Genomic DNA, 16,391 nt, shown 5'->3' with positions numbered 1-16,391 from the left:
CTTGTTCTTTAATCCATCTTGCCACACTGTATCTTTTTACTGGAGAATTCAATCCATTTACATTTAGGGTGATTATTGATGTATGAGGGCTTAATGCTGTCATTACAGCACTCGTTTTCCAGTTTTCCTGTATTTCCTTTGTTTCTCGTCCTGTGTGTTTTGGTCTACCCATTGAATTATGTAGTTTTTTTTAATGATGTGTTTTTTTGTTTTTTCCTTATTTATTTTGTGTCTCTGTTCTGCTTTTTTGTTTAGTGGTTACCCTGAGGTTTGTATTCAGAATCTTGTGCATAATATAGCCCATTTTCTGAGGGCCTCTTATTTCCTTAGTCTAAACTGATTCAGTCCCTTTCCTCCTCCCCTCCCAAGTTGTTTTTCTCATATCTTATTCCAATTTGTGTTACGAGTTTGTGGTTAAAGTGACAAGATTGTCTTTGTTTTTGGTGTTTTCCTTTCCTTTAGCCTAATGCTATAGTTGAATATTTACTATCCTATTCTGATTCTGTCTACCTATTTATCTCCTTACTCTGTGTTTTTTGACCCTTTCTCCCTTTTTTTCTTTTTTCAGCTGAGGGCCTTCTTGAGGATTCCTGTGTGTTGTGTGTGTGTGGGGGGGGTGGGGTCTTGTGGATACAAAGTCCCTTAGCTTTTCTTTGTCTGGGAAAGCTTTAATTTCTCCCTCATATCTGAAGGATATTTTTGCTGGATAGAGTATTCTTGGCTGAAGATTCTTGTTTTTTAAGGTTTTGAATACGTCGTTCCATTCTCTCCTAGCTTGTAAGGTTTCTGCAGAGAAATCTGCTGAAAGCCTGATATGGGTAGCTTTGTAGGTTATTTTCTTCTGCCTTGCTGCCCTGAGTATTCTTTCTTTGTCATTCATTTTTGCCAGTTTTACTACTACATGCCTTGCAGTAGGTCTTTTTACATTCACAAATCTAGGAGATCTGGAATTTTCTTCTACCCATATTTCCCTCTCTTTCCCTAGATTTGGGAAGTTCTCTGCTATTATTTCTTTGAACATGCTTTCTGCTCCATTCTCCTCTTCACCTTTTGGCATACCTATTGAGTTGGATATTTCTCGGAGACTTTCTTCATTTCTTTTTAGTCTTAGTTCTCTCTCCTCCTCTGTCTGGAGCATTTCATCTTGTCTATCTTTGATTATGCTGATTTGCTCCTCTATCATGTCCACACGAGCATTCAGGGAATCCATACTTTGTTTTATCTCTTCCATTGTGTCTTTTATCTCTAATATTTCTGATGGATTCTTCTTTATAACTTCAATCTCTTCTGTGAAGTAGCTCCTGAACTTGTTGAATTGTTTCTCTATATTCTCTTTTAACTTGTTGAGTTTTTTGATGATAGCTATTTTGAATTCATTGTCATTTAGCTTATATATTTCTGTGTCCTCAGGACTGAGTTCTGGGTGCTTATTGTTTGCTCTCTGGTCTGGAGATTTGATGTTGTGTCTGATGTTGGAAGGTCAGCTCTTTCTCATTCTGATATTATTTGGTTGCAGGTACAGCCTATTGGCACTGGGTGGGGGTTGAGAGCCATGTATTCTGAGCCCTCCGCCTTCAGCTGAGATCCCAGGTGCAGTCCAAGGCGGGTGGGGGGAGGGGCACTTTCTCCTGCGTGCACTGTGGGATTTCTCAATCAGCTCTCGCTATCTGCTTTCCTGGGGTCTTGGCTTGATGAGGTACCCCATACGGAAGCTTTCGCCCTGTTAGAGGGCTTCCCTCTAGGCTGCAAGGACCTGTGTGAGTCTTGGGTGATCCGGAGAATGAGTGACCCCACTCCCACTCCTTCCCTCACAGATCCTGCCACAGCAGTGCTCGCAGTCTTTAGGGGAGGGAGCGATTCTCTCTTATCCTGTTCCAGCTCCACCAAGCGGGGCTCCAGCCTCTCTGCCCTCTGTCATGTGGCTGCATGTCTCTCCTAGGTTTTTGTGTTGTTAAGATGTCTTCTTTGGAATATGGCTCTCCCTTTTTGTTGAATGTTGGAGGGGAGAGAGTCCTGGGCAAGTTCACTCTGCCATGATATTGATATCACTCCTACATCTTCTATTTAGACAGGTAGATTTTGCAGAATTTTTGGATGTGATTATGAATTAGCATGTGCATCAAAACATATTCCAAGTCTTGTTCTCTTCACAGGTTCTAAATTTATTTAAAAATTTTTATGATGTTATGTTCCACCAGAACATATTTTTAATATCACCAAGACCAAATAGTTTTATCTTTTATGTTGCATTTTGTAATTAAATTTACAGTAGTATTCACGATAATGTCAAGTGTTTCACCTTTGACAGAATGAACTTCTACATGTTTTACTTTGATTCCATAAATTAGAGGAGAAACTTGAATCATTATTGGAATTAACTGATTTTTTTGTTAGAAATATCCAACTATACTGTTGTAAAACTGGCACCTTATAATTGTTGGTAAAGTTCTTTTAATGGAGACAATACATTAATAACTATTGTTTCACCTTTCATACATGCACAAGAAGACTTGAAACTGAAAATGAGGAAAAAAATTTAGAACAGTGACTTGCTCTAAAGGAAAAGTCATATTTCACAGTGGTACACAAATGCACCTTCTGCAGTTAAGTATTAAAATGTAGTATTTTCAGGCACAGTCTTAAAATAACTGTATGCAACAGATGTTGATACTTCTTTAGAAAATTCGTATCTTCTTGTTATCATTTAGTCAATGATGTCATCACATCTCCCATAGTATGAGTTACACATTAATTCTTTTCAGCAAGTCAAAGGAAATTCAGAACTAATTGTTAAATGTGCACTCCTGCTTTTTTTAAATTGCTGTCACCAAAAAGGTTATTATAAAAAAGAAATGTGTTACCCAACAATAAAATAAATAAGTAGTTGTAGGTTTACACCATATGATACATGATAAAAGCCTTGAGCAAAGAGTTCAGACTGTATTCACTCTATGGCAAGAATAAATAAAGGATGGGAAACATTATGCAATCCACAGGCCAGGGCATGTGCCCAACACAATTGGCTGACACAGCAAGTGTCCGGCAAGGGTGGCAGCATCAAATACTTCTGCCACCATCACCCAAGATCTGAAGAAGTTAGCTATACCTAACTGCTCATGCCAGAGTGCATTCACTTTAACAGCAAGCACCCTTCATGCTGTCCTGAGAAAAGATGTGTTGGTTCACATTACTTCTGTAAAAGATCTGAAAAGAGAAGTGGTTATCGCCAATTTAACCATACGTTAAAGTGAGAATTCTGTTCACTGCACTGGCATCTCACATGAGATCATGTCAGAAGGCAGAAGTACAAAATGTAGGTCTACCTAAACCTATCCTGGTTTCTTTACATGCAACTATTAAACAATACTTCATTCGAAAATGAAAAATCTGAGACAAAAGCTAAACCAGATGAAATACTGAGATAAAAGGCATAAAATGGAACTATCTTGGGCAAAGCAAGTATACAATGTGATGTCAGTATATGTAATTTAAGTAACACTATCACATATACAAAATGGAACTTATGTACCTATAAAAAAAATGAGACTCTAGCTCTGTATGGCATGACATGGAAAGATTTCCAGAATGCTGTATTATTTCATTTGAAAAAGTTAAGTTATAGAACTACATATACAGCGTGACACAGTATAATACTTTCAAAAAAACAAACAAACCATCCCAAAGAATCAGGAAGGATAGTCAACAAACTATTAACAGTGCTAATCTGTAGGTGGTGGAACTAAAAAGGGACAGAGGAAAAGAGAATTTTTACTCTTTATAATTTTCTATTTTTTTTGAAGTTATTATAATGAGTATGTCTTACTTTTGACACATGAGAAGCAAAAAGAAATAAACAAAAAAATACAAAAAATATGAGAAAACATTAGCTAATTTAGTATCAACTGAGTGGTACAAGTAACAAATGATCTAGAAGTCCCACAATGGGAAGTTCCCTACGGGAAGACGGAGATAGCGAAGCCAGGCTACTAAGAAAAAGGAAGATAAAGGCATTTCTAAAAGTGGGAACTCAGCGATCTTCCAAAATCTATAGCCTCGCAGGACTCACACTTGGAGGCATTTAATCTCTCATTATATATAGGTTCAAGTGCTCTCCAATTCTGGGAATGACCCAATAATTACTGAAGGGAGAATATAAGAAGCCTCAGCCAGACAGCAACTTAAGAAGTAAATAATGAGTTTGTCTCTTGCTTATTTCCCTCCTCCTCCACAACCTAAGCTCTTACTAACTTCTTATTGCCAAAGCGTAATTAGGTCCTCAACTTGAGGTTTCTTTGTATGTACTGGGATACCACTTCTAAATCCCAGCCACAGCCACCTGCTCCAGATTCATGAAGCACCACTAACAGGGGACTCTGGTAATTAAAATGATGAGACCATCCCTGGAGCAAAAATGGGACAGTTCTGGGGAACCAGAGCAGAAAATTCATGGATAAAAATAGTAAGATAAATTGAAGAGGTATGCTATGGCTGGACAGGTATGCTAAGATCTTTTTTCCTCCGGGAAGAAAATATTTGGACTTTATCCTGTACAAAACAGGAAGTCTTGGAATGTTTTACTAAGGCAGTACACGACTAGTGTTTTACAAATATTGATCAAATGGGGTGTTAAGATGGTTTGGTGTGGTGAAGCAGGAAGCAGAAAGATCAATTAGAAGGATAGTGAATTAATCCAGATGAGGCTGATGATAAAAAGGAAGATGATGTGGCCATGAGAAAAGGAAAGGCAGCTTTTGAAATGAATTTCCAGGGTATGAACAGCTAGCTTGGGGCTGCGGAGTGAGGTAGACAATTACAGCTGAGAGAAAACTAGGCAGATGTTACACGTCCCAGGCATCAACAAGCTTCGACTTTAGACCCAAGACTTCAGAGAAACCAAACAGGACAATGTGAAAATTATAAAGTCATGTTAAGAGAATGAAAACTTGTGGATATGTCATTAGAAACTAGCAAAGGGTAAAAGCCACGGTGTGGGTCTTCTTGGGCAATAAAAATCAGTGCAAGAAAAGCCCAATTATGACAGTAATGGCAGTCATACAGTACGATAAAGAGGTGGGTATCACACAGAACAGGGCATGCTTGTTGTCAAAGGTTATTTGGTCTTGCTGAAGGCAGTCATAGATACCATGCGGTGCATTGTCCATGCTAGCCTTCACGAAGCTGGCTAAGGAGTGGGTAACTCCTATAGTTGCCTACAAGATTTTCTGCTGGTTAGGGCTCAAGGATAGGCCAGGGTAGTGAGTTGAGGTTGTAGCAAAGTTTATGTAGTAAGCGCTAAATTATTACAAAGGAAATTCTGAAATTTTAAACTGGATGACAGAATGGTAGTTTAAAAATAGATTTTAAAAATTTAGAGGGAAAATGTGATAAGAAAGCATGGTAAATTCAGTTTTACACATGATGATTTTGAGTTGATTATACAAATGGAAATGTTCAGAACAGAGATGGAGGAGATATCTGAGGGGAATACATAAGAAAGCATAGTGCTCTTAATGTCACACTCAAGTTCTGGAGACTAAGCCTCACAGTATCTTTCAAATTTTTTCGGGACGGCCCAGTGGCACAGCAGTTAAGTGCGCACGTTCTGCTTCAGTGGCCCGGGGTTCACCAGTTCGGATCCCGGGTGCAGAAAGACATGGCACTGTTTGGCAAGCCATGCTGTGGCAGGCATCCCACATATAAAGTAGAGGAAGATGGGCACGGATGTTAGCTCAGGGCCAGTCTTCCTCAGCAAAAAGAGGATAGGCAGCAGATGTTAGCTCAGAACTGACCTGCCTCAAAAAAAAAAAAAAAATGATTTGGAGTATGATCCACAGGTCAAAAAAATGCATTTCAATCTATGTGTATGTGTACACACACATGTCTTAAACAAAAGCTTCATGAAATATTACTTACCCCTAATACTTGCTTTGATATTTTCTATTCTACTCTATCCTATTCCTTTTCCTTTCTTCTTCTTTTCTTTCTTAATGCTGGCCATAGCCTGTAAATTGATTTCAGCACCTGTATTTTGGCTTAGAGGTTTTTGATTAAAGAGATATTTGTGATAATTTTGTAGAACCATCTGCAAAGATACGACTGATAAATCCAGAAGAGATGTTCTTTGAGAAAGGGTGAAAAAAAGAAAAGCAAAAAATTATGGATTGGCATGGAGACCACAGACAGTATATAGGAGAAAGGCCAAAGAGGACAAAGAAAATGGGATCAGAGGATGGGAAAAAACGGTATCAAAGAGGACAAGGAATGGGTAGTCAACAAAAGCTTTTTATCAACGTATGTCTTTGCCTCTACTGCAGTATTTCTCAAAGTGTAGTCCAAAACCAATTTAAGCAGAATTACCCCAGCCATCTGTTAAAAATTCAAATACCTGGGCTTCATCCCAGGCCTAGTGAACTGAACTCTCTGGATGTGGGTCCTGGAACTGACAATTTTTACGTTTCCCAGGGCATTCTTTTCACCAAGTATTTTTATCCCAGTGCCTTTCACAAATCAGCTTTCAAATTGGTACTTTCCAGGAACATGCAATCTCACTTCCAACATTGGATGTATTCTTGAAAAGTTGTTAAGTGAGTACTTGCACATGAGTACTTGTACACCAAACCGTTATTCCCCTTAAAACTACCATGATTAATTTCAGAATTATGTTCACCCAGAAGGAAATAAGCTTCCGGAGCATTCTGCCTTTAAACAAACATTCTTCATCCATCTAATTTTTCCATACATTACTTATGCAAGTGGTTGGTCAAATGGGCTTACAATTCTCATTATCTTTATTCGATTTAAAAGTACATATATTCAAAAATTCAATAGACTGTTAACACATTTCATTTTGATTTTGAACTGATTTCACTGAACTTAACTGGTTAGGTACCACAATCAAGTGGCATTTAGCATAATTCAGGCAGGAATTGCCACAGGGAGATGGTTTTCAAAAAACACAAAAACTGAAGTTTGTGATTCAGACTCTAACAGCAAAGATATCCCTTTATGGAGTAAGCTCTGCTAACAAAAATATTTGTCAATTTACTACCAATTGATAACCAAGAAATATAAGATGTGAATCGATTCCATTCTAAGATGAGAATCATATCTAACAACAAGAACAAAAACTACAATAGCTAACATTTATTCACTTACCTCATATCAGGCCTGGTTCTAAATCCTTTACATGGATTAACTCATTGCATCTTCACAACAATTCTGTGAAAGTAAGTACCATTTTAGACCTCATTTCCTGGATGATGTAGCTGAGGTGCAGAGAGCTGTTTAACTTTCCTGAGGTCCCACAGCTAGAAATAGGAGCTGAGATTCACACCGGGTAGCCTGTCTCCAGAGTCTGTACTCAAAGGCAGTGTGCTACACTGTGACTGTAAGAAAGTCTCAGATGCGGAAATAGTTAGCTGCCACCATAGAGAGAAAGTCTTTCTGTTTATACTCTGGGATATTTTTTTTCCTTCTTTTCTATATACAACTGATTTCAAGACAACCTGGGTCTACCTTGGATCCCTGCTCATGTTTAGTTACTAGATCTCATTATAATGCACTTTATACATGACAGGAATACCCAAAAATAGCATAAAATAGCATAAAGATGGGAATTCAGTATCACATTATACGTAAAAATAGAAATCTACTTTTTAAAAATACTTAATTCAGTATATAAGGGCAGATAGCATAGTGGTTTAGAGCTGTGCTTCTCAAATTTTACTGTACCAATAAACCTAAGAATCTCATGAAAAAATGCAGATTTTCAGGAGGTCTGGGGTGGGGCCTGAGATTCTGTATTTCTAACAATTCCCAGGTCATAGTGATACTGCTGGCCTGAGGACCACATTTTGAGAAGCAGGGGCTTAGAGTGTGAGCTCTGGAATTACACTGCTTATGTTTGAATCCCAGCTCTGCTCCTTACTAGTTCTGTAACCTTCTCCTGTGTGCCTCTATCCCATCTGTAAAATAGTGAGATCATTCAAGGGTTGCTATGAGGATTATATGAGATCATCCATGGAAAGTACTTAGAACAATCACTGGCATATAAAAAGCACTCAACAAATATTATCACTTAATATACAGAAACTATTAAAAGCATACAGTGTATCCCATTAGAAAGCCATTTATAGAATTGACTGATGTAGCAGGAACACTAAATAAAATTTCCTCCTTCTTTTCCAGGCAGTCACTAGAACATCACTGTATAGTGAAGGGTATTAAATATATAAGTTAGATCCACTAGCCAGCTTTATTAAATACATAAATCTAAAACTGCTCTAAATGAATTTGCATGAAGTTGGCTTAGCCTATAATATTTAAAGAGAATATTTTGTTTCTCCGCCAGAAAACGTTTTTATATTGCAGGTATAGACTGAATTCCAATTCATTTATTTGAATAGCTTCCTCTGAATTTAGAAACAGCCATTTTTGTTTAAAAAATTTCATTTTTATCAGATAGAAATCAGAATTAGTATTAGTATGAACAATAATACTGATTTAAAAAAGTTGTTCAAAGGCACTAATATAGTTTAAATGAGGTTGGAAGATTTAGCCAAAACCTTCACAGACAACTGTACACATTTTCAAACCACTACACAATGCAGCATAATTAGCTCTTGCTACTGAGGACTAGGGCTTAGAAAAAAACATTATTTGTCAGAACTGTGATGCTTAATAATGATGTGATATGGGAGGGTGCAGAGGGCAGGAAAGGTCAAGTTAGGCCCAGAAATGAAGATAAAATTTCATGGCATGGTCCCAAATGAAAACTATCAGAAATTTCTCAAATTCAACACCGCTTAAAAAATAAAGAGATAGAAGGAATGGAATGGAGTACAACAGAAAAGAAAGATTAATATTCGCCCAGTCATTGATAAAAACCAGGAAGGGTAAAACCTACGAGTTCAGTTAAGGAGCAGATGAGAGCTATAAAGTGTTTTGGGTTGGTCAATATCTTTATGAGTCAGCAAGAAAAGATCAATAAATAATTTGCTTCTCTTTTCATCTTTTATTTCTCTAACACAGGTGATGAAAATGACAACTATGAGACAGATTCTAACATATTTATTTTTCTAAATTAAAACTAGATCCAGCATAGGCAGTGCAGACCTGCCGTGTAAGATCATGACGGATAATAATCAATGAAAGAGGAGGAATTTGGGGGAGTAGATTATTCGCTCCCTCCTCTCTTCTATTTCTCTCTTTCCCTGCAGAATGCTCCTGGCTGCTGCTTTAACGTCCAGTGTGGTACTAGAAGTTTTTTTTAACACACAACACAACATATCAGATTTTACTTTACATGTTACTTTCTATATCAAGTATTACTTTAAAAAACAAGATTTTACCCTAAAACAAACCTGCATAAAAGTGCTTAAACGAGTGCCATATGGAAGTTTTTAAGGCAGGGTTTACCCATTCTCAACTATATCGAATAAGGATTCCTCAAATAAAATAATTATCAGGTTTAACTTGTACTTTTGGTGAAAAAAATATCAATTGTGGGAATTGTGATTCTTAATATCTATAGAGGTGATAATCAACAAGATCAAATACTTAGGATTAGAAATACAAGAAGAATAGAGTGTGAACAGGATTATATCAACATCATATCTTGCTATTTGGGTTCATACCGGTCAGAATCAAATTCCTGAAAAACAAATTTACTGAACTGTCTCAGCTAACTTCTTCCACTTACAAGGCAGGTATTAGCTGTCTCTCAACAGCAGAGAAGCAAGGAATTCCCCTTCAGTGTGACCTATTTATGCCTCTTAGATTTATCATATGCATTTTTTAATGACCCCAAACCAAAGGAAATGTAGAAACCTATTTGAAAAGCTGACATTAAGGTTGTGACACCAACCAAAACAATAAGAGAATTTAAAGTTAAACTGACACAGAATCCCCAAATCAGTCTGCTACACTCCTAATTTAAAAACCAGTTACTATGTGAAATAGTGATGGCATGTCAGCCTCTGCTTTGAAACTCCTGAATTTTGTCATTTGGTGTTTGTGTCACAACCTCAATATTATTTAAATATACTTTTTTAATATCTATTATTTAAAAAATATCTTTGAATTGAAGATACTCCTAAAGCTTTGAAGAAGCCAACCTCAAAGCACTGTATTCCTAGCGTGCCACTTTTATTAGAAGTAGTGCATAAAACATTTGCTGTTGACAAATCTAATTCATTAAAAGGTGAGATGGATGCATTTTAAAATAACTGGCTGCCATCATTATCTGCAGCGCCTTTTATAAATTATTCTTCTTTTCCCTTTTGACTGAACTTGTCACAGTTTCCTTTCAGAGTCTGAATGTTATGCCTTATAGTCAATGCTTTCAACATGTTTAGACAAGTCATAAGTTAAACAAGAGGTGGTACTTTATTTTCTAGAATTGAGAAAGGGTAGCAGAAATACTTATGGATTATTTCATTCAGTTCATTGATTTTTAACTACAGACAAGTAAAGTTAGTGGTGGTTGCATCCCACACAAAGGATTTAAAAATAAAACCATACTATTTTGGTAGAAGGGAGAATTTCAAAGAAAGGAACATAAAGAGAGATGCTGGCAGCCCTGCTGCACTGTTGTGCAGAAGACTTAGTTTAAAATTGAATTGTGTTTCCCCTGACATTGGAGATAGGTACATCATAAGGCTGACAGCTGGCTGGCACACTAACTTCCGAAAGGAAAGTGCTAACTGTATTTCTCTTAGAGGCCCAAGGAATACAATTATAGAAGTCTTCAAGGAAACTGAGTAGGCAGAGTACAAATTATTCAAAATATGAAGAGAAACATTTCTTACCTAATTTTGTTTCAGAAGACTCTAAGAATTAGCTGGTCTTCTAATCCTAAGTAGGTAGAAAATTGTTTCCTTCTGAGTTGTCAGTAAAGCTGCCCTTTTTTTAGTATCTTCAGCAGAGTTATTTCCGAAATACACAAAATGCACCTATAAAATAATTAGATCAAATTTTATCACTGCCACAATGGAGGCAGCATAGTCACAACCTTAGATGTCTACACTGGTAGTGACAGTACTACCATTAAGTTATGACATACAGGCTTTCACCAAGAGATGCTGGAAATACATAAATACATGCTGAAGTTGGGTCCCTAAGAAAAGCTTATTAACAAGATGATCCATAAATTACAGGCACAGGAATAGCAGAGGCACCTGGGAAAATGCATATTCAAAACATTCTTCTTATTTTCATTGATTTTTCAAATGTCCCTAAAGAAATGTAGATCATAGAGAGTAAGGTTTCAAGACAATTCCTTTTTTCCTGTTTGGTTACCCGTTGTCCCAGAATATTTTATTAAACCATCTTTTCCCACTCTTCCAGGTTATCTTGTTAAAATAGATTCTGATTCAGTTGATCTGGGGCTGGGGCCTGAGAGTCTGTATTTCTAACAAGCTCCCAGGTAATGGACTACACTTTCACTAGCAAGCTTCCACTAGTCTATTGTCTTTCCCTGCACCAAAGTACACTGTTGTTATTCTTGGCTGTTGGCCCTGCTCTTTCCATATCATTTTAGAATCGTCTGTCAAGTATTCTCCCCTCCTCACCAAAACAAACAGGAATTTGATTGAAATTGCATTGATCAAATTGGGCATCTGTAAAATGTAGAGTTTTCCAAGCCACATGAATTGTATATCATTCCCCTTATTGAGGTCTTATTGTCACACAATAATGCTTTACTATTTTCCCCACGGGAGTTCTGCACATCTTGTTAGATGTATTCCTAGGCACTTCATATTTTGAATGTTAGTGTAAATAATATCTCTCTGCAAAAACTTTTTCATTTTTTGTTTATATATGTACATATTTGTATAATTTTTGTATATTGATTTTTTATCTAGGATATTTGCTAAAGTCTTATTATTTTTTTCTGTAGCTTTGTATCATGTACAAACAATGAGCTTTACTTCTTAATTCCAAAAATCTATATTCTCAAACTTTCTTTATCTTGTCTTACTAAAAGAAAAGGAAAAAAAGTTAAACAATAAATGTATCATTTAATAGAAAAGACTATTTTGTTATCCATAATCAGCCAAACTGACCTATTGATTAGGCCTACGTTGACTAAAAAGCTGATATGAAGAAGGATACAAATGTTTCTTTTGATATTTATTGATTATCTTCATACTTCTTGCCTTTCTTTGGTGTCTGATATACAAGCAGTTCAATTTTACTAACATCCATTACCCCAAGTTGACTTCCAGTAAGAAACAGACAAAAATTCTCATGGATAACTTGGCTACTCTGGGAACTGAATCTGAACAAAAGGGGAAACAGAGGAATTACAATAGGGGAAATGGTTCAGTTCCATCTAAGAACTAAGACGGAGATGCCAGCGCTAGGAAGCCATTACAGAGATACAACACATCACCTATACTCCATAGCTGAAATCACAAGATTTCTTGGAAAACCCATAAATAACTGAAATTGCTTTCTTGATGACAATGTCAGCCTGCTCTGGGGCGAACTGCCCTTCTTGATAGCTTTCAGCCAATCTGTTTGACCAAAAGAAAAAAACTGAGACTTAACTGTTTCAGAAACTGTCAACGTTATTAACATTGGTTACCTGAAGAAAGGTAAATGTGCATGATGGTGGGATGGAGGAATGGGTACAGGAAGAGAAGGTGGCAGTAACTAAAATAATAATAACCATTATAACAATGATAAAAACACAACAAACTGTCTCTTTAAAAATGTGTTCATAATCCATTACAAATCATATTTACGAAGAAATATAGCAATGTAGAAAATGCTTAAATGGAGAGGTGAAAACAAGACCCAAAAGAGCATATACATATTACATTGCAACCATTTAAAAATACGTGCACTAAATTTTTGGTTAGGAAGATCAATCAGTGTATATTTTCCCCCTCTCCCTCCAGAGATCTCGTTAAAAAGATAATAAAGATGTGTGCTGAAGATAGGGAGAGGATGCAAACCTGTCAATGCAAATAATCAATAATCAATCTAAACATAAAAATTGTGGTGAGTTTATTATGAGCCAATTGGAGGACTAGCCCAGGAGAACTTTTCCAAAAAGGAATGAAGCTCTCCAAAGAAGTGGGGTATACAGAGTCATTATATACCACCTTGGAACAAAGAGCATATATCACATGTGACAGGAATATCTCTTTTACTACTGCCAAGAGATGCTCAGCTAGCATAGCAGATCAGTGGTCACAAGGTGAGCACAACAAGTTGGTGGTCAGCAGGTTAGTGGTCACGAGATGAGTTAAAGCAGGTCAGTAATTAATCCTTAGTTTCTGGGAAGAAATGCTTATCCTTAAAGAAATGCTGGGAAAGGCAACATTGCTATCTTTAAGAGCATCATTCTTGGCTTTGGAACACTGTAAACGTTTAAAGCAGATGGGCAATGCATGCTCAACAGGCCATGTCAGGCCCTTCCGGAAAAACAAGATCAGGCCAAATTAGTTTTAAGCCAAATGGCTTCTTCATATACTCCAATAAATCCTGTGGCTTTTCATTTATTCATCGAACTCATAACAATGAAGAGACTGAGAAAGCATGGCTACAAATCTGTACAAGGTAAGACAGATGAAAGAGCATTCATGGAAGAAACAGAGTGGGAGAAGCCAAACTCTAGAATGCGTGCAAAGAATGCTGCAGTTAAAGAAATGACCTGATATCTCTGGCAGAACTGTGGAGTAAGAAGTGAAGCTAAAATATGCAATCAACTGAAGGTCTGTCCAAGAAACACTAAATCTCCCTCCCCTACCTTTTTATGCAAGCAACTGCTTTGTGTTTCTCTTGTCTGTAGTTAAATATCTGACTGCGAGTAAGAAAAAAAAAATACGAAATGGGAGAAGCATTGTGTTTAAAGAAATTAACTGTCTAGAGAACTAAGAAAGGTAGCATGAGTATGGGTGCCCCAAAGAAAAGTTGGCCTCATTCTGGTCTTTAGCTGACTTCCTGCATACTCATGGTTCCCCAGCTATTTACTCTAAAGCAAACTGTACCAGTCAATCAGTGCTATCCAAATACGGTTTGCAGGCAGCTTTTTGATTTTCTCTTTTCCAACACGAATGCACAGCCAAGACCCACTGGGCATATGAAGAACATCATCTTTTTCACATTTGAGACCAGTGTAAAACAACAATTTACCCCAAAGAAAACAGAGATAAATCAATTAATAGAACATGTAAATTTTCCATCATTCTAAGTGAGTAAAGAAATAAATGTATACGTAATACACGACCAGAAGCAAAATTTCTAGCTATGGCTGAATGCAATCAGCAAATATTCTTAAAAAAGAAACAATACAGCTAGACAAAACTGACAAATACAACCACACCAGTGCTCTAGAAATTGACCAAAGGAATATAACAATTTGAGAAGCATTTATATTTGAAAAACTGCTAATCTTTAGGTAAGAACACTAGGACCCTGTGGCATTCTGACTTGGAGCTACTCTTATCACCATCAACCACAACTCAGTCAGTACAGAGGTTCTCCTAGGGTGGAGAAGAGCATTAGGACTGGAAACATCTCTGCTGTGGTCAAAGGGGGCTCACTTGAGCCTGAGCGGTAGGTGATGCCCATGCCTGGCAGTGTTTCAGTGGAAGAGATGATCTTAGAAGTGGGCAAGCAAGGAGAGGCAACGGCTCTATAAGTCCAGGGTCATAGTCATAACTGGGGCAAATGTATTCTTGGTTAAGACTGAAAGTATATGCAATGGAGACCAGAGAGTAACAAAGCCAGCCACACATTCCTGAAGCTGAATGATCGCGTATAGAGAGGAAGTATGAAAGAGCCCAGCAGAAAGCAAAAGCAGGGCGCACTTGAAAATAGTGTAAAAAATTCCTCATCAAACACATTCCTCTATTAATACAGAGATCCATGAACAGACGACAACTTATTGACTTGAAGTGTTTAAGCACAACCACTGTCCAATCATCGGCTTATCATTTAAGCTACACAATGGGGCAAGTTGAAAGAAGTCAAATGTAAAACTCACAACAAAAATCTTAAAAAAAAACAAAAAACAGATACATCAGTGGCTACACCATCACAGGGGAGACAGATGTTACTCATTTAGCTTAGGCAAATTACTAAAAAAAGAAACAAGCAAATAAACAAAGCAACCACCACCACCTTCAGGGAGAAAAAAATCAGAATCCAGAGTTGCTATAATATATGATCTAAAATATCCAGTTTTCAACAAGAAATTACGAGACATGCAAGGACATAGGAAAAAGCAGTCAATAGAAACTGTCTGAGTGCCCCTAGATGTTGGATTTAAACAAAGACTTCAAAGCAACTGATATAAATACATTTAAAGAACCAAAGGTGACCATATTTAAAGAATAAAAGGAAAGTAGGACAACAATGAATAAAAAATAGAAATTCTCAATAAGGAGACAGAAGTTTTTTGAAAGAACCAAATGGAAATTTGGGAGTTGAAAAGTACAATAAATGAAAATTCACTAGAGGGACTTGACAACAGATTTAAGATGACCTGAGGAAAGAATCAGTGAATTTAAGATAGATGAATATAAATTACCCAATCTGAAGAACAGAGAGAAAAAAGAATTTTTTAAAATGAGGGATAAGGGATAGAAAAAAACATATGAAGAAATAAGGAACAAAAACATACCAAATTTGATGAAAAACATTAATCTATGCATCAAAGAAGTTCAATGAACCCCAAGTAGGACAAATATAAAGAGACTGATATCTAGACATAACATAATCAAACTACTGAAGGACAAAGACAAAGAGAAAATCTTAAAAGCAGCAAGAGAAAACTAACTCATCACACACAGGTGAGCATCAATGAAACAATGGAGGTCAGAAATCAGTGGAATGAGAAATTCAAAGTGCTGAAAGAACAAATTGTCCACCAAATTTCTACATCAAGAATAACCATCTTTTGGGGCTGGCCCCGTGGCCGAGCGGTTAAGTTCGCGCGCTCCGCTGCAGGCGGCCCAGTGTTTCGTTGGTTCCAATCCCGGGCGCGGACATGACACTGCTCATCAAACCACGCTGAGGCAGCGTCCCACATGCCACAACTAGAAGGACCCACAACAAAGAATATACAACTATGTACTGGGGGGCTTTGGGGAGAAAAAGGAAAAAATAAAATCTTTAAGAAAAAAAAAAAAAGAATAACTATCTTTTAAATGGAAGGCAAAATACAGCCATCACTTTTAAAACTGAAGATGAAATGAAAATTGAGAATTTGTTGCTAGTAGACCTGTCTTAAAGAAATACTAAAGGAAACCCTTCAAGCTGAAAGAAAATGACACTGGATGGTAACTTAAGTCCGGAGGAAGAAATAAAGAAATGGTAAAATGTGGGTTAATATAAAAGACTGTATAAAATATTATTTCATTTCATTTCATTAAATT

At 36.9% G+C, this 16,391-nt stretch overlaps 1 protein-coding gene across 50 annotated transcripts in view; it reads right to left on the bottom strand.

The window, feature by feature from the left end:
* The window catches only part of KIAA0825 (KIAA0825 ortholog), a 366,519-nt gene that overhangs the window by 335,513 nt on the left and 14,615 nt on the right, over positions 1-16,391 (bottom strand). For 30 of the 50 annotated variants that reach the window (XR_011525674.1, XR_011525673.1, XR_011525672.1 and 27 more), the window contains exons 2-3: positions 10,809-10,952; positions 7,156-7,218 (exon numbers count right to left, since the gene is read on the bottom strand). The exons of 5 other annotated variants lie outside the window; for them this stretch is intronic. Coding sequence is in view for 5 of the 45 variants with exons in the window: in XM_070571367.1 (XP_070427468.1) it covers positions 7,156-7,160 (5 nt within the window). In the remaining 40 variants the exon portion in view is untranslated. The remainder of the gene's footprint in view (positions 1-7,155; positions 7,219-10,808; positions 10,953-16,391) is intronic. 15 more of the 50 variants (XR_011525681.1, XR_011525671.1, XR_011525682.1 and 12 more) reach the window with 1 other exon arrangement.

This window comes from Equus przewalskii, chromosome 13 (assembly GCF_037783145.1).
Source record: "Equus przewalskii isolate Varuska chromosome 13, EquPr2, whole genome shotgun sequence".
NCBI classification, from domain to species: domain Eukaryota; kingdom Metazoa; phylum Chordata; class Mammalia; order Perissodactyla; family Equidae; genus Equus; species Equus przewalskii.
Note: the sequence above shows the minus strand (reverse complement) of the source record. Positions and strands in the feature narration are given on the sequence as shown.